The sequence below is a fragment of the Rhinatrema bivittatum genome, chromosome 14, assembly GCF_901001135.1.
Source record: "Rhinatrema bivittatum chromosome 14, aRhiBiv1.1, whole genome shotgun sequence".
Classification (NCBI taxonomy): Eukaryota; Metazoa; Chordata; class Amphibia; order Gymnophiona; family Rhinatrematidae; genus Rhinatrema; species Rhinatrema bivittatum.
The window spans coordinates 24,861,456-24,879,978 of record NC_042628.1 but is presented as its reverse complement, the minus strand read 5'-3'; the positions used below and the strand labels follow the sequence as shown (position 1 = coordinate 24,879,978).

The window sequence follows — 18,523 nt, the reverse complement described above, 5'->3', positions numbered from 1 at the left end:
AGACCAAACGGTCCATCCAGTCTGCCCAGCAAGCTTCACACTTTTTTTTTTTTTCTCATACTTATCTGTTACTCTTGGCTCTTAGTAACCTTTTGGTTCTATTTCCCTTCTATCCCCACCATTAATGTAGAGAGCAGTGTTGGAGCTGCATCTAAGTGAAATATCTAGCCCAATTAGTTAGGGTAGCAACCGCCGCAATAAGCAAGCTACACCCATGCCCACCTGCCCACCCAGACTAAATAATTCAGTCCTTGTTGGTTGTTGCTGTATATAGATCCACCTTTCTTTGACCAATGTGTGCCGTTCTGGTCACCACATCTGAAAACAGATATCGCAGAATTAGAAAAGGTGTAGAGAAGGGCGACAAAAATGATAAAGGGGACGGAACAATTCCCCTATGAGGAAAGACTAAAGAGGTTAGGACTTTTCAGCTTGGAGAAGAGACGGCTGAGGGGGGATATGATAGAGGTCCTTAAAATCACGAGTGGAATGGAACAAGTAAATGTTAGTCGGTTATTTACTCTTTTAAAGAGTACAAAGACTAGGAGACACACAATGAGGTTACTAGGTGATACATTTAAAATTAATGAGAAAATATTTTTTTTACTCAATGCATAATTAAGCTCTGGAATTCATTTCCAGAGGATGTGGTGAAAGGTATTAGTGTAGCTGCGTTTAAGTTCCTGGAGGAAAAGTCCATAAACAATTATTAAGGTGGACATGGGGATCTCCATTGCTTGTCCCTGGGATAAGAAGCATGGAATCCCCCCTGCCCTTTGGGATCCTGCCAGGTTCTTGTGGCCTGGATTGGCCACTGTTGGAGGCAGGATGCTGGGCTTGATGGACCCTTGGTCTGACCCAGTATGGCAAGCCTTATGTTCTTCATTCCTTAACATTTGTTTTAGAATGAAAGACTGATAGAGGTCAATATTGAAAGCCATTTAGAGGGATAATTCACAGGTTATCCCTCTAAATGACTAGTTTTTAACATTTCCCTTGCTTCTCTGGCTGAAAAATACCCGGAAAAGTCATTATCTGGTTAAGATTTAGCTGAATAAGCAAGGGATATGTTAGGGGGCATTCTGGGGCAGGGTTAAATTAGCCTAATAACTTATCTGGCTAACTCCATTATTTGAAGTTATTCAGCTAACTCTAGATCTGCCTAAGAGCAGGTCTAAAGATTTTTGGGAATGTGTTCCCGGATATCTTTAGCCTTAACCATCTATATTCAAAAGAGTAGATCTGATTAAGTGGCGAAGTGCAGAATTTGAAAAAATAAGTAAAATGATCGTGGGCCTAGTCCCTCCCGCCCTAGCTCCAAAGGCTCAGCCTTGCGGGGCCTGCAGCCTCCCTAATACCCCTCCATCTAATTTTTAAAATAATAGAAGGACAGAAGACGCTGACGCAACCCAGGCTAACTTAAAATGAAGGTACCGGGAATGTGGGAGGATAAGGGCTGGGGGAGGGAAGGGCCCTGGAGAGTTAAAAATTGTTAAAACAAAAAAAAAATGTATACTGGATCTGGGAGCGGGGGGAGGGTGGAGGGACTGAGCCTGGCCCCGCCTTTGTAAAAAAAAAATTAGAGGGAGAGGGTTTTAGGGAGGCTGCAGGCTTTTTGGAACTAGGGTGGGAGAGAGGAAGGGGGGGTTGTGGTAGTGCCAGTAGGCCTGTGATCTGCACTTTGCCACCTGACGGGCTATATTCTTTTGAATATAGCTGGTTAAGGCTAAAGATAGCCATCTAACCACTCATGCAGCAACAGCAGCTCTCTTCTGGGCAGATGATGACGCTGTTTCCTCGCTGACTGCCGGCGTTCAAAGGGTTGCGTTTTCACTTTCAGTGAGCTGCCAGTCGGCCACTCCTGCTGTAAACCTCCTCTCAGACACATGTGCTTGCTTTCAGACTAGTAGAGATGTCACATATGCTGTGCACATTTATTTTGGAGAAACCTTTGGCAGAAAAGTTAAACAGATCCAGGCTGACTAAGAAAAATAGAAAGAAACCACTTTGATTTAACTTGATCCAGTTCGGTGAGCCCGCTCGGGCACATTCACATGCTGATCAGCACTGTACCATGCAAGATATGTAGGAGAGGTACTGATGATTTTGGTAAAGAGTTAAAGTAAACTGGGAAGCGTAGGGAAAAATAATAGAGGTGATATCATTTTTTCCAGCCTTCTCATTGCTCTGGTGTGATTGTGTTTATAGCGGTCAGAATTAATCACTCCTTTCTGGGGAATGTTAAAAGATATCCATTATTACAACACGTTGGACAAGCTAGAAAAGAATATTTTAAGGATGATTTTTCACAGAATGTGATTTTTCTGCGTGACCACTTAATAATTTGCCGTTAGTCAGCCTAGATACAGGCTGCGCTTTATCCATGACATTGCTGTGGTAGCCCATTTGGTGGGTGGACCCTGAATGGCAGAACCCAGCAATTCCACTGAAGTGCTACGGGATTTTAGTCTAAGGACAGCTAAGCTGCCCATCCCAGTAGTTGACCAAAAGTAGAAACTATCCAGATGCTTATCCACAAGACCGTGGCGAAGCAAAGGGGACACTGCTTTCTAATTAAAAGAAAACACCAGTTTATCCTCGCTGAAAGGGAAAGATGGAGAAGAGACTGTTTACAAAGAAAAAAAAGAACTGAGAGAGGCCAGATTTCACCTCTGCTAGCTAAATATTGAGACACTCTGTCGACGTTCAGTTACATGACAACGGCTGCAAGTTCCCATGTCTCCTGCTTTTGGAGCTCCAGGATATTAAGATTCACCCTGAATGTGATGGCTTGCCTGCTGTAGGTATACCACGTCCCTTGTCCAGGTAATGAAACTCCAAAATGAACCAAGTATTAATTAGGCAAGTGTTAATTGATGTCTTTGTAAGGTGAAGGTCCGTTTAACACTCCTCAGTAGGCTGTGACTGCTAGTAAGAAGTACGTGGCACGCCAGCTAATTCTAGGAGCAGACTTCTGAGTCAGGAGCTAAACCTACATGCCCGGATGGCAGTCAAACCGCTAAGCACTTGGCCAACTTGTTGCCTTCCTATTTTTAGCCTCGGTTCTGTCCAAAGAGAACTTATGAGATCATTTCACTGTCTGTTTGTATAGTGGTTTGTGTGGCTGTGGGTATGTTCCCCTCCCCTCCCCCCATCGTATAAATTGGAAATGGCTTCAGCTAGGGGTCTGAAATGCTGGGGGTGCTGAGGGACTTAGGCAGCGATGTGACCTTTGTAGTTTAGATGGGTGGGACTTAATTACTCAGGGTGGTGTGTGGCAAAAGCAATATGTGCCCAGGAGATTGACTGGGAAGCTATGTTTATTTGTTATAGGAAGGATTTGAGTAAGGCCAAGAAGAAAAGTATTTTGCAAAGGCTTTTTGAGGGGAAAATTACCCTTCCACTTCATTTCTTTTAAACGTGCACATTAAATTCAGTAGGATTAAAGCATTCAGTCCTATTCCTTATGCACCGACCAGGAGAGAGACTGCAGTGTGACAAGGTGGTGTCTAGAACCAGAAGAGTGCTGGGATGTCTAGAGAGAGGCATAGCCGGCAGGAAAAAAGGAAGTGGCCCCACCCGGACCACCGTGCACAGTTCTGCAGAGCACATCTCAGAAAGGAGAGAGAGAGGCTAAGGGCAATTCAGTGAAAGGGGTCTGCATCAGAAGCCTTAGCACCTGAGGATCTAAAAAGGTATACCCTAGAGGAGAGGAGAGTCAGGGGATGGATAAGATACATACCTGAAAGGTATTAGTAATGCCCAAGAGGCAAACCTTTTTTTTTCAGTGGAAAGTAAGTTCTGGAACCTAGGGAGCACGATATGAAGCTCCGAGAGGGTAAGATTCAGGACCAAGGTCAGAAAATGTTTTTTTTTTTTCCACATAAAGGGTGATGGCTACCAGTGAAAGTGGTGGAGAAAAAAAAAATCCTGGGATTCAAGAAGTCATGGAATAAACACAAAGGGATCCCTAGGATGGTAACGAAGCCCTGGGGGGGGGGGGGGGGGCAACATACACGGAGAGGCAGTTACAAACTAAGGCCTAGATTTATCAGTTCGCAATAATTATAGCCAAATGATCGCCCGTGGCCAAAAAAGGGGCGGGTGGGTGGTAGTGTGCAGCCGACCGCGTCGTGGTGGTGTGGTATCGCATGCTCGCTGAGCACTTTCACTCCCGTAGCGCCAGTAGAAAAGGTGCAGGCATTCCCGGCGCTACCGCCGGCGACAATGCGCAATACGTCGCCTGTAGCGCTACCGGCCCCCTCATTTTACTAAACCCCGCCCAAACCCCTCCCCTTTCCCCTCATTTACATTTTAACATTGCGATGCGGTAGTTATCGCGTGCGCGCGGTAACGCCCACGATAAAGGCCCATAGCTATTTGAAAAAATGACCCCCTTAGAGCCTGATTTAGGAAGGCTTTTCTCTCATTCTGCGTCTCCGGGGGAAGAACGCTTAGTAAGTGAGGCCCTTAAACCGAAAGTGTGAGGGTAAACCTGCACAGAGCAGCAGTTACAACCCCGGAAAAATCTCGCCGGCTAGCCTAAATGGGCCATTTGTGTGTCTCTCTCTGCAGTCATTTTCTTGGGTTGCTGTGAGCTTGCTCCACATAACTCCTAGCAAGAGGGGATAAGACATCTCTGCTTCAGTTCTGGTTAAGAGAATTAAGAGAATTATTCTAAAAGAGTTTTGATTAATGAAAGAGGAGCTTGAAAACATAAGCTTCTTTTACGTTACCATCCATTTCCGAGAAATGTGGAATGAATACCAGATGGTTTTAAGTGATCCAGGAATTATAATTAAAAAGGTAATACAGCTGAACCAAGGAGGTTGTTTTTGTCTTGTCTTTAGGGAGAAGAGATTTTTCTGGATATGTTTGAAGATGAATACCGGGCTATGACAGTAAGTGTCTAAAAGAATGAAATATGCTGATGTCGCAATCACTTTTTTGAGAAATCCTAATGCAGAAACAAAAGACAAATGTTGTTTTATTTGAAATCCTTAATTCAGCTGGAAAAATGAAGCTGATTGAAGCTGCATTATACTGGGATTGATTTGTCTCTGAAGGGCGATCACATGACCCCATGCGGGTCATGTGATCGCTCGGGAACCTTCCGGTCGACCAAAAAGTCTTTATTGCACATGCTCGGGACTTCCTGTGCTGTTCCGGCCCTGCAGCTGTCCCCCCACCACCCCCCATCAGATGCATTCAGCAGTCTCAATGGGTTTTCTTTAGCGTTGCTGTTAATTCTCCTCTTGGCCTCGGCCAAATTCTTTTATTTTACCCTCTTAATTCCTTAGTCAAGTTTTTTTCACCCCTTCCTCAAGTTAAGTTGTATTTTCTTCTTCAGGGGTCTACAGATTCCAACCTCCCTCTCTCTCCCCTTAAAATTTTCAGCGGGAAATGGAGCGTTGCGCAGGCCCCCGGTTACTTTTTTTTTTTTTTTAATCTCTTCCAGGTGTCTCTCTTTTTTCCTGAAGAAAGATTTCATGTCGATAGGTTTGTTTTTGTTTTTTTGCAACATGTCAGAGAAGCAAGCCCAGTGTGCGTTATTTGCAGGAGGACTTTTTTGAGGTTGGGGAACTGGGCATCTAAATGGCAGCGGTAAACAGATGCAAAGTGTTGCATATAGGGAAAAGAAATGCTAATTATTTGCATAATGCCGGGCTCCACATTAGGAGATAATGCTCTGGAAAAGGACCTGGGAGTCATCGGGGACAGTGAAATCTTCAGCTCGGTGTGCGGCAGTGATCAAATAAACTAATAAAATATTGGAACTTATTTGGAAAGGAATAGAAAACTATGTGTTGATCCCTGGTGCGAGCACACCTTGAGTACTGTATATAGTTTGGGTGACCCCATCTCTACGATATAGCGAAACTAGAAAAGGTACAGGTAAGGGCAGCCGAAATGATCAAGGGGCTGGAATGGTAAAGAGATAAGTGAGGTTGGGATATGGTAGACATTTATAAAATCATGAATGGTGCACACAGAGTTAATAGGACGTGGTTATTTACCTTTTTGATTGATTCTAGGTCTTGAGGAAACACTAAGAAACTAACTGGTGGCAGATTTAAAACAAATTCAATAAAGCTTTTCTTCAGATACTGCAAAATTAAGCCATATAATTTGTTGTCAGAGGAAGGGGTCAAGGTTGATGATGTAACTTAAGTTTAAAAAAAAAAAAAAAAAGTTTGGACGTCAGGTCCATTAAGAGTTATTAGCTATGTAAATCTGGGAATCATCACCTCCAGCTTCTGTGAGTGAGGTGTAGGGATGTGATTTCTCCACTAGGATCTGCTGGCTATTTCCAAGTGATCTGCAGTGGCCACTGTTGGAGGCAGGATGCTGGGTGCAGTGGATCATTGGTTTGAGCCAGCGTGGCCCATCTCATGTTACGTTCTGAAATTCTTAAAACAATGGCGCTTTGTGGACATGTTCTTCATAAACCAGCTGTTTAAGTACTACAGAAAGGAACTGCACCTGCACCTGCCTAGCCATCTTATATTAGTGAAAGAATTATTTTCCTGGTAAAATGCTACGTAGTTAGCTTTTCATTATGGACTGCTTTCTGCTTCTTTGCCTAACCCATCATTATCTGTTGCCTGTCCCTGCATAATCAAGAAATGTAGACACATGGTCTACATAAGAACATAAGAAAATGCCATTGAGAAGAAGCCCACCTCCTTTGTTATTTAAATGTCAGTCCTATCTCCCCCTTTCTTCAGTGTATACATGGTTGGATCTTTAAGTCACTCTCTGTTTGCTTTATTGTGAAGACCATTGACCATTTTAGTCACTGCCGCCCTAGAAAGTGCAGTCTTCAGGATTATGCACAGTCCTCCGTCTTATACAGAGGCAACGTCACCTTCCCTTTCCTGCCGGCTATTTCTCTCCCTATGCACCCAAGCATCCTTCTGGCTTTTGCTATCGCCTTATCCACGTTTTTGGCCTTCTCAAGGTCATCAGATATGATCATCCCCAGATCCTGCGTCTGTACTGGTTCCTTGGGTTTCTCAACCCAAACGCATGACCCTGCATTATTTTTTTTTTTACCATTAAATCTTAGCTGCCAGACTTTTATTCCTCAAGCTTTACTAGATTCCTCCTTATGTTTTCCACACCTTCTGGGGTGTCTGCCCTGTTGCAGATTTTGGTATCATCCATATGAAAGCAAACCTTTCCTGATAGCTCATCGGCAATATCTCTTGCAAAAATGTTAAATAGAACTGGACTAAGAACTGATCCCCGCAGTACACCACTGGTAGCACCCTTTTCCTCAAAATAAACTGTTTACCACTACCTTTTTTTGCCTCTCACTCAACCAGTTTTTAACCCAGTCAGTCACTTTAAGGCCTGTATGTAGGGCTCTCAGTTGGTTTAGAAGTCGCCTATGTGGAACCATGTCAAAAGCCTTGCTAAAATCCAAGCATACTTGATCTTGCACTATCCCTTGATCTAACTCTGGCCACCCAGTCAAAGAATAGATTAGATTTGTCTGACGAGGCCTATCTCTGGTAAAACCATGCTGCCTTGGATCCTGTCGTCTTCCAGAAGCTGCACGATTTCATTGTATAATCATGGTAAAGGGTGAGTATTTTTATTCTGGGTTTGGCATTTCCCTTGCAATACCTTTTAAGTACCTTGACATTTAAAGCACAGTCAGATGCCTGTTTCTTTTCAGACATTGGGCATTGTTTTTTTTTCTTTCTTTAATGGCTGAAGTAATGATGTCATTCTTTCTCAGAGCAAACCCTTGAATGTGGAGTACTTAATGATGGATGCGTCCATCCTGCTCCCTCCAACTGGAACGCCTCTAACTGGTATTGATTTTGTGAAGAGGTTGCCGTGTGGAGACGTGGAAAGAACACGCAGGGTGAGTACAAGGCAGGCTCAGATTGGCTATCCGCTGGCTTCCCCTTCCATGGGGAAGATTCATTGTTTCACACACACACTGCATTGATCCAGTAGCAAGCGCAGAACAATTTATGTTGCAGTAATGAACTGTGTTGGTTTACATTTCAGTTTAGCTTATGCTAATGTGATCCAAGAGGAATAGCTTGTTAAACTCATGAGCAATTTTCTGTATAATAAATTATGCTAAAACTTATTACAAATATATTATTACGAACATATAGTTATTGCTTTTTTGTAAAATGTTGAGTACTTATTTAACATTTTTTCCTCAGTCATGACATTGTGCATGGGATTGAACTAGTCAAGTATTTTCCCTTGTGCAATTTGGGATGCTATTCTCAACTTGGTTGCTTTCATGCAAGAGACTTATAGGAGAACATTAAAGAATTCCAAAATGTGATTTGATTTGATTCATTTATAGACTACACTTTCCAAAAATATACATTTATTTATTTTTATTTATTTGTTTTATTTATTTGCTTTTACATACCGAAGTTTAGCTAGATGCCTTCACTCCGGTTTATAGGTCAAACAACATATTACAATTAAGGAAGCAACTGATATCCATAGTAAATTACAAGGTTAAGGAAAAACAAGATATGGATCAACTTATGTAACTTATATAAAATTTATATAACATATCAACTTATATAACATTGTGAGACAAGTTATGGCATATATTCCGATTTAAGTAATAGCTGGAAAAAAACAGTGTAACGGGGTAGGTAAAGGCTATAGTTGGATTACACGGGTACCGAGTTGTTTATAGCCAACTTCAAATATCGACGCCAATTAAGCCTGCGATTAACTAATGAATAAACGTTATCTGTAATGGACTCGTCAGCGTAATTATTTAACAGACAGTGGTTGGTTGTTAGTTATGTCATGTGTGATTAGCCAATTCCGTCTTTGAAAGCTTGTCTGAAGAGCCATGTTTTGAGTTCTTAATTACAGGGCCTCGAAAGAGTACATTTTGCTCAACATGAACTACACTTTTCTCAGAAACATCAGTTGCATTCCAAACAAACCGAAACTATTAATACAGTACACAGCCTCCAAGATACCTAAAAACATTTAAGTAAAAAACAGTAATATACAATAAAAATACATTATTTCCTTAACTTCAAAACATAAATATTGAAAATACATAAAAACATACAACAGATTCAAACTAAAAAGTACTTTAAGTTCCCATTCATATTGCACATAATATATAAAGGAAGGCAGCCATTCAGAATATGTCGTATAGCAGCTAAAATTAAATTACATTGCACTGGCAGAAGTTAGATCTTCCAGCATGGCTTGGGGTTTCTTTTTAGAAATGTGGTTGACGGGCAGAATAACCGCCGAGCAGTCAAACAAGCTGGAGAGACAGAAGGAAGCGCAGGCATGGAATGAAATGCAGCACACAAGTTGGCATCACTATACGAGAGTCTCCTAAAATGTACATGTAGAAGACATATAGGACTTGATGCCCTAAGCAATGGTTTGTTGCAGACAGTGACTGTCAAATCTCATCTGTTGTTTTTCTGTTTTAGTCAGACTGAGGGTAGAAGTTGAATTGTTTGTTAAAAAAAAAACAAAAAACCCAAAAGTTAAAAAGCCCCTGTAACTTTAAAAATGTTGTGGTCTAGTCAAAGAGGTTTGTCCTGGTAACTTTTCGAGTTACCAGGACAAACCCAGAGTTTTAAACTTCTCACCACTGTGTGCAGATAAATTTTGTCTGGGTAAGTCATTACTTGGGTAGAATTTACCTGGTTAAGGGCAGTAGTCCCGGAAGAGCGTGTAGCACAAGTATCACACTTTGAATCTGAGCCCCTTTAATAATATCGATATTATTATTATTATCAGTGGCCGGGAGAAGGTTGCAGCTGAATACGCCCAGCTAAAGTGACACAAGTAACATTAGGACAGTGATTTCCCCACCAGGCTTCCCCAGATGGTGCTGAAATATCTTCGCTACCCAGATACATATTAGCATATTAAATGATGAACGTCCCCCTCTCCATCCTGTCTCTCTTTATCTGGGTGAATTTTACCCGAGTGATGACTTCCCTAGGTAAAAGATATCTGTTTAGTGGGGCAGGAAATTTGAAAACTCTGGGTTTGTCTGGCTAATTTTGAAAAGTTGAAAGGACAAATCTTTTTGAATATTGAGCTTTTTAACTTTTTTTTTTCAAAGAATTCAATTCTTATAACCAGTCTTACTAAAACAGAAATAAAACACAAAATCAAAAGATGAGGAGAGGAGATACATGTTTTGCTGCTTCGTCATCTGTTGCCATGCTGTACTTGCACCCTTTGCTAGTTTGACATTTCCCCTAATTTTTGACAAGCTGGAGATCAGATTTTCTGTTACCTGCACGCTATGCTGTAGCGCAGTGCTCCTCGGCCACCTTTATTTCGTGGCACACTTTTTTTTTTTTTTTTTTTTTTTCGCTCAATCCTCATGGCACGCCCAAGCAAACTTTGCGTGGTTCGCTCCCTGTCCCTCCCGCAGTCCAGAAGAGAGCAGCCCTTTTTACCTGTGCGCGCCTTATCCTGTCAGCTTTAATCTGACATCTGGGTCCAGGGGAACCTGCAGGGCCCGCCCACACACAGTTTTGATTCTGTTAAATGTTTCCATGAAATGCCAGAAATATTTTAGCGACAAAAGATGTTATTTTGACCACACATTGTTTGCTAGCTTTATCAGAATATAGAACTGTCCCAGTTTCTCTCCTAAAGAGGCAGCAAAGGGTGCAGGTTTAGGAAATGGAGCAAACTTGCTGATGTACGGCTCTTAATTTTAATACAGATTCTTTTCCCATTTGTACTAGAAAAGCTTGTGACCCATTCGTTTTGTAATGCTGCTTCATTCTGCAAACCATTAACTATAAGAGAGATCAGTTTTGGAACAGAATTGACAAAGAAAAAAAAAAATCAATGATAACGGGAATCAGTTAAATATGTTTCCCTGGAGATGTGTAGTTGGCATGACTTTATGTTGGGGTTTCAGAAAAGATAAGTGTATTACAAGAAGAGTTGCTTCTTGCCAGTTTTCTGATTTAGAGTACTTCCTGCAGTTTGTCATTTCGTCATGTTGGCTATAATGAGTAGGGCAAGCACCTAACTCTCTGCACAGATGCCAATCGAATTTGCATTGGAAACAGGAGGGGCCGATGTAGTAAGATACACTCGGTAGAGTGCAGACCTTTACCTGCTTTTTTGTATGCAAACGTTACTGCCAGTAGAGCAGGGAGTATTGTGCGCATGGCAGCGTGCTTACAGGTTAATGCTCTCTTATGGAAATCCCATGTTGGTGAAGGCATTAACTATTGCCCCCCAGTGCAGAGAGGTGAGCGGGCGGATCTCCTGTTTGCTTAGCACTGAAAATGTTTCTCCTGGACCGTGCTGGAGAAACGTTTTTTTCTAGCGCTAGTGTTTGTGTATGGGGCTGATCAGGAGTTGTTGTGCTGGGGACCTGTACCCCCAGATTTATGCGTACAAAAAGTGCTTTGTGCTTATAAATCTTCCCTTTCCTCCTCAGCCGTAGATTTAGTACCCTGCCTGAAGCACCTTTCCCTAGGAGGGAAAGACGGGTGGGGTAAGAGCCACAGCGCTGAGACAGCAAGACACTTTAGACCTATGTCTGCCTTCCCCTGGCTCCTTTTGTGCCCCTATCTGCCCACCACTTCCTTTCTCCCCCCTGTGGAGCAGACTGATGAGAACTTGCAGCTACCCTGAGTAGCGCACCCCTGGCAGATTTCATGGGGCGCATCCCATCACCGTGATGGATTGTCTCTGCCAGCGGCACACGACTCCTACAAGTCCTGCTAAGAGGCCAATTCCAAAAGCAAAGCCTGCTCAAGCAGCATTGTCTGAATTATCAGGAATGTTGCTAGCAGTAATTTTGGTACGGATTTGACAGTTGGCTTGGGTTGGATTGTAAATATTGCCATCCTTAACAGAAGGTTTGGGGATAGCCTGCTTGGAGCAGAGTTATTACCATAAGAAACTTGCTGGGCAGATTGGATGGAGCATTTGGTCTTTTTCTGCCGACAGTGCTGTGTTAATGTTCCTCCCTACAGTTCCTGAATGTCCATCTGCTTTGAAGTGGATGCAAGGCAGAATGTAAATCAAATCGAATAAATGTTCCCTGGAGCTAGACAGGCAGCACGCCTTCATCCTGTACCAGCGCGACATCCGGGCTAAGGCCAAGCGAGTGGCAAACAGCAGTTCTCAACCTGTGCCGACCCAGGGCAGCTTTTGCAGTAAGGACCAATGGTTTCGAGGTGGCAGACGAAGGCAGCAGAGAGCAGAGTCGCAATAGAAAGCGGCAGCAAGAAGCATTCTGTTTGCTTGCTTTTGCCTCACCAGTCTGTTCCTAAAGCCTACTGCCAGGGGGTAGTTGGGTTACCCAGAGACGGGGTCAGTATTCAGAACTGGCCTGTTAAGTCTCTTAGCCAGCTAGGACTTACCCGGCTAAGTTACGATGTATATTCAGTGGCACGGCTGGAACTGAGCGCTTAGCCATATAAATCTAACCTGCTTTATGGCAGAGTTAGCTGAGCTGTACAACTTATGCTACATAAGTTGTGTGGCTAACTCACTTTGCCCCGATCTGCCCATTGTTACGCCCACTTATGCGGCTAGCGTCTTATAAGGGACTTATATAGTCTAGCAGCGGTCACTGAACGTGGACGCATATTCAGCGGCTGCTATTCAGCCCCATAAGTCCTGCTGATCCGGCTAAATAGTGCTGGACGTGCTTTGAATATCGGGCCCAGGCAAATCTGAGCACAGTAAAGCTTGAAACTTCCCTCCCCTCATACATTTTATCTACTGGTGTACCACAAGGTTCTTCGCTGTTTTATTCTCCTTTCATTGGTTGCCTGGCAACCCAATTTTGCTGTTTAAAGTTGTAGGGCATGAATGTTTATGGTGCACACACAGCCTTTTGCATAGGCTGAGCTCACATTTTAACTCAAGGGAATTCACTTCAAGATTTCCTCCGCCTTACTCCTTCTACACAACAGTTTAAAAAATCACTAAAAACCTATCTATTTCAGAAAGCCTATAGTTTAGTCCCTAATTCATAAAATTAACACTCACTTATCTCCCGCTTTGTCATTATCTCTCTTCAAACAGGCGTGAGGTACCAGCAAGCAACCGGGCGGCAGAGTTCTGAATTAGTTGCAAAGGATATAAAGCAGAGTCAGATAAACCTAAGAGTAGGGCATTGCAATAGTCCATACCCGAAAAAATTAGAGACTGCAAAACAGTACGATAATCTTTGAGAAAAAGGAAAGGTCGCATTCTTTTTAATAAGTGTAATTTATAAAAGGATTTTTTTGTAATATTGGATATATGGTTGGCCATAGAAAGGTTGGAATTAATTGTGATACCTAAACTAATAGTAGAGGTACTAATAGGGATTAGAGTACCTTTGAAGTTTAAATGAGAAGGAAGCCTTAAGTGGATTCAGAGATGGAAGAGAGGTGAGTAATGGTAGTTTTTGAAGGATTCAGTTTTAAACGGTTGTGGTCTAACCATGTGTTAATGGTAGAGAGAACCAAAGATATTAAGGAAAACGTTTCTGACCAGGAATTTTTATAGGGGACAAGCAACTGAATATCGTCTGCATAAATTCGGAAGTAAACGTTTAATGATGTAAGAATGTGACAGAGAGGGAGCAAATATATATTGAAAGTATCGGGGACAGCGAAGAACCTTGTGGTACACCAGTAGATAAAATGTATGAGTCTGAGCATTGATTATTAACTTGTATGTGTAAATGACGATTAGTTAGAAATGATTGAAACCAAGAAAGAACGGAGGATTGAATACCTATGGACTGTAAACCTGATAAGAGTATTTGATGATTCAGGGTATCGAACGTGGCGGAAATATCTAACGAAATGAGAATATAGTCTGTGTATGCGTCGAAGCCACGAAAAACTGTATCAAAGCAAGATAGTAATAAAGTTTCTGTAGAGTGGCCTTTCCTAAAGCCGTGTTGGCCTGCATGTAGAAGGTCATTATCTCATTATCTCCTAGATATCTTTGTATTTGCATGCATTTTTAATTCCTGATGCATTAGCATATGTTTTGCTTAGTGTATCAGATGTTAAATATTTTGGAGCATGTGCGTTAAACACTGCACTGAATTTCAACACACGGTCTTAACTCGACTTCAGAGCGGTTAGAGAGCGGACCAGCACCATAAGAGTGAGGGCTCTGCCTCATCCAGCCCTCAGGTGGCTCTCAAGCGAAGCCGCCATCATGTGCAGGGATTGACTGCCTTTGGTATGATTTGAACTCTTGGTCTGGAGCAATGCTGAGTTAGCTAGTCTTACGGTCAGCATGCCCATTCTCCTTTATTTGGATACAGTAGTTGGGGGTCACTCTGCACGTTATGGGGGCAGTTTAAGGTCCTGAAAGCGGGAACCTGCTGCTGTAGAAGCACCCATGGGCTTTGTTCCTGGTTTAGAGCGGGCGTGAAGGATTCTGGGTAAAGTATGTGCAGGAATTTCCCATTTTAGTTACTTATTTCTTTCCTTGGTCTTTTCTTCAGCCCATCCAAAGCAGGTCCCCAAAACGCTGAAATCCTTGTCTTCTCGGCCCTACATCTGCTCTCTCCCCTCCCCCCCCGGGGGCCCCAGTGCAAAGTGCACATGCCGTGAAACCGCACGGAGGGGAAGTCACCTTTTGGTGTGCGGAACTCCTTAGTTACCTGGGCAAATTCCTTTCAAAAGTGTCCTCTGCATGTAAAAGACATGAAATAGCACAGTCCTTCTGGGTCTCATAGAGCTCTGAATGCCCTTGAGAATTCATTCGTCATGACCTTTTACTCCCATTAATATCCATTTCCCTGCACTGCTCTCTGTTAATATTAAACAAGCAAAAGGGATTGGTAAGGACACGCTTCCTCATCCCATGATCAACATTTGTTCCAAGCAGTATAATAGTAACTTAGTCTTACTCTTACGTTACAAAAATAGAGTTCAGTTCTTAGAAACAAGTCGTTTTCTTAGAAACCAAAGACGCCTGAAAGTAGTTTAAATGAATTGAGTGGAGTGTGATGGTAGCTATGGGAACTGCTGTGCTGATTTATTTCATTTTTTTTTTTTCAGCTAACCAGTTGCAGCTTTCCCTGTGAGTCAATGGCCAAGAAGTGTCAGGACACAGATTAGTATAGCGTGAAGAGAAATCCCCCTCCTGTATACCAAAATAAATACATAGTTAAGATTTGTGGGGCGGCCAAACCTTGAGTACTGGTCTCGGCATCTCAAAAAAAGATGGAGCGGAACTAGAGAAAGTACTAGAGAAGGGCAAAAAAAAAAAAAACGAATTATGGGACTGGATTGGTTCCCTTGTAAGAGAGGCTTAACAGGTTAGGGCTCTTCAGCTTGGAGAAGAGAGGACTTTGCATGTCTGAAAAGTGGAAAAGCCACCGCTTACCCTGGTTATGAGCAAGGATTGGCCCTATTTTGTGGGACCTGGCTTGGCCACTGTTGGAAACAGGATGCTGGGCTTGATGGACCTTTGGTCTGACCCAGTGTGACAAATTCTTATGTTCCTATCCTCAGAATAGGGAATCATCCAGCTGTGTGATGAAACAGAAGTATGAGCTATATTCATTATAAAGATTCCCTTAGCTTTCACCACTTTTTGGAAAAAAAAAAAATCTTTTGACTAAGTATCATAAAATTATATGTCCATTTTATCCTCTACTTAAATCATATAACATAGCAGTTTGCAATGACCAAGTTATAGAGGCCCATGCTGTGAGACACAAAGTGTTACGATAGCTTCCAGAATATAGCTGCTCTTGGTCACAGGGTTAGATTTCAGTAGTCTTTTTACTCTGTCTGATATGCCTTACTTACTGGAATTTATTTTCTGTCTGTGGAAAGAATCTGAAATGAAGGACGTTTTGGAACTGATGCAATGCAGACTGTGTGAATGCATTTATTACATTGTACATCAAAAACTGGTGGGGCCTGTGGGGTGGTCGTTGGCATAATTTATCAGCAAGATTGTTGCTTTGAAGAAATTCAGAGAAGATGACATGTAGGTGCCATAAATTGTCTGATTAAAAATCTGAAGTTTATTTTTAAAATTCCCAGGTACTGAAACTATGATAGAAATCTAAGCTTGTCTAGGGAACTTATTGCACTGAGCTGACTTTCTAGAGGTCTGACCACGAAAACAATTTGTAGACCAGCCATGCTTGGAAAAAAGAGAGGTTATTAAATATGGAAAACAGAACTCCCTGCTCCCATGACTTGTGGATGAATAAAATAGCAGAAGTTGAAGAAATGGAATGAACTGGTGTTAATCATGTAAAAACCACAGAGAACACACAAGCATAGGTGGAGATTACTGTTAAAAAAAAATAAAAATTACAAAACATTGGATAAAAATATTAAAATTTGACTTTGTCATTTGAAAAAAAGGATAGCATTAATCTTTATGGATCCTTAAAGAAATGATTGAAAGGAATGTAATAACACCAGACACTGTGAGGGTAATAGTACAAGTTTGCGGGGGGGGGGGGGGGGGGGGCTTCCAGCCCACAGGTACTCCCCAGGCCAGAAGGGGAAGAACCCACATAATTAGTACCTGCCTTAAAAGCTCATGAAAATACACACCGAGATTTTCAAATGAAATGTTCGCCAATACGTTCACTCCCACAATCCCCTTTTTTCACATGCTGTGAACAGTGTACAGACTTTTACCTGCACTGGGAAGGGGGGCAAATAGTATTCCACCTGCATTTTTACATCCATAAACACACATGTACTAGCTTAAAAAGGTTTTAATTATTGCCTTCTATCGTCCTTATTTTATTTAAAACATATATTCCATTGATCTTAAAATGATTGTGTCCAGTGAATTACAAAGTCAAAAATAGATATTAATAATACATAAAAATAACATAAATGTAACAAAATAAAATATATATATATCTCATGTAAACAACAAATCACTAAAACCAATAACATTCTAAACAGGAAGGATTAACCAGCACTAATAGCCTGAGTGAAATAGAATGCTTGAAGCTTTTTAGAAAACACTACCTAATTCTTCTAAATAACGCTTCGAAGACAGAGATTTGCAAAGGAACAGGCCTGCAACTCCAGCAGCATGTGCTCCAGTTTCAGTTAAACGGATCACCTTAAACGGAGGCACGACTAAACTGTACTGACCGGAAGTTTGTAGAGAACGCTGATGTGTGAGCAGCGATTTTAAACAATAACCATATCTGTTCCACAGCTTATTTGTCCTCAGATATTCCGCCTTTTTCATAGGTAAGACGCGAGGTGGATAATATTCAAGAAATAACAGGAAGTAATCGTATATGATGCACTTACAAAAAGGGTGTCAGAATTTGTATAACCAATACATGAAAAATAATTCAGAAATTATCCTTTGCAATGAGACTTTTATTGCAGTATTGCTGTAATCAAGAAGTCCAAGTAGAATTTTGGCTTATTCTGCAAGAGCTCTTTCATGAAGGGTTTCTTTTGGGTTTGTTTTTTTTTGCGGGAAATGGGAGTTGTTACAGCCTAAGCAGTAAATCTTGTGATATCCTGTTGTGCTCACAGAATGTTTTGACAGCCCTGCTACCAAAAGGAGATCTTTTGCTTTTGAAATCATTATTAGGAAGCCTACCTTCAGCTGCTTCAGTTTGGGTTACTCTTTCCTTACCACTGAGCTCTGTCTGACTCCATCGTGAGGGTTTTATGATCCTGGCAGCCATTCTGGCTACATTAATTTTCTAGCTCATTTATTAACTGTTGTATGTAAAACTGTTGTGAGAAATCAAGCCGCTTGATTCATAATGCAGTTGCCTTAAAATATACAATCACTTTTATTTTTAACCAGGATTTAAATGAATGTTTGAGAGGTACGTGATGGTCAGTTGCAACTGAGGGTTAAAGCTTTGCCAGTTGGTTCTACTGCTCCCAAGCGTCAGACCTGTGCTAATTCTTGGGTTGGTTTTTTTTTTGTTTGCGTTCCCCATATGTGTGCATGTATTTTTCAGAGTAATGCGTTCACAAGTTTCTTGTTGAATTATTTTGGGCCCGGTGCTTTCGCCTGTTCCGTTGGGCTTCCAGCTCGGTGAGAGCCTGCTGTACCTGGGCTGTAGCCTTAATTCACCGTGGTCTTCCCTGCTGTGAGAATCCTCTGGCTGAGAGGCACAGATCACGGGTCCCTCTGGAATCTGCCACAGGTGCATTCTTGAGCCAGCTGGTAGCATCGCAGTGCTTGTGTCTCTTGCACAAAGATGTTCTGTACATTTGGTGACCTGTTGATCTATTCTCTGAATAAAATGTAAGAAAAGGTGCAGTTTTGTGAACGTTTGATCTAATGGCATTTGCTGTTCTTGCCTTAAGCACACCTTGCAGGGGGCTGATGTACCCTTGTTTCTAAGGAAAGCAAACAAAAAAGGCCACTTTTGAATTTTGCATTTAGTGGAGGCAGCGTTTTTCAGGCTAGGGAAATATTTTGCCTTCCCTTCTCTGTGCTGTATACAGCCACTCTTCCCTTTCCTCGAGGCAGCCGGTATAGGTTAATGTGTCCGCACGATCCCTTGCTGGGTTGAACTGTGGTGCAT

The 18,523-nt window shown here is 42.0% G+C and overlaps 1 protein-coding gene across 14 annotated transcripts in view; it reads left to right on the top strand.

Moving 5' to 3' along the window:
* CLEC16A (C-type lectin domain containing 16A) overlaps nt 1-18,523 on the top strand; it is a 231,073-nt gene that overhangs the window by 95,090 nt on the left and 117,460 nt on the right. For all 14 annotated transcript variants that reach the window (XM_029576845.1, XM_029576846.1, XM_029576842.1 and 11 more), the window contains 2 exons: nt 4,851-4,901; nt 7,748-7,876. In XM_029576845.1, coding sequence (XP_029432705.1) covers nt 4,851-4,901; nt 7,748-7,876 — 180 coding nt within the window. The remainder of the gene's footprint in view (nt 1-4,850; nt 4,902-7,747; nt 7,877-18,523) is intronic.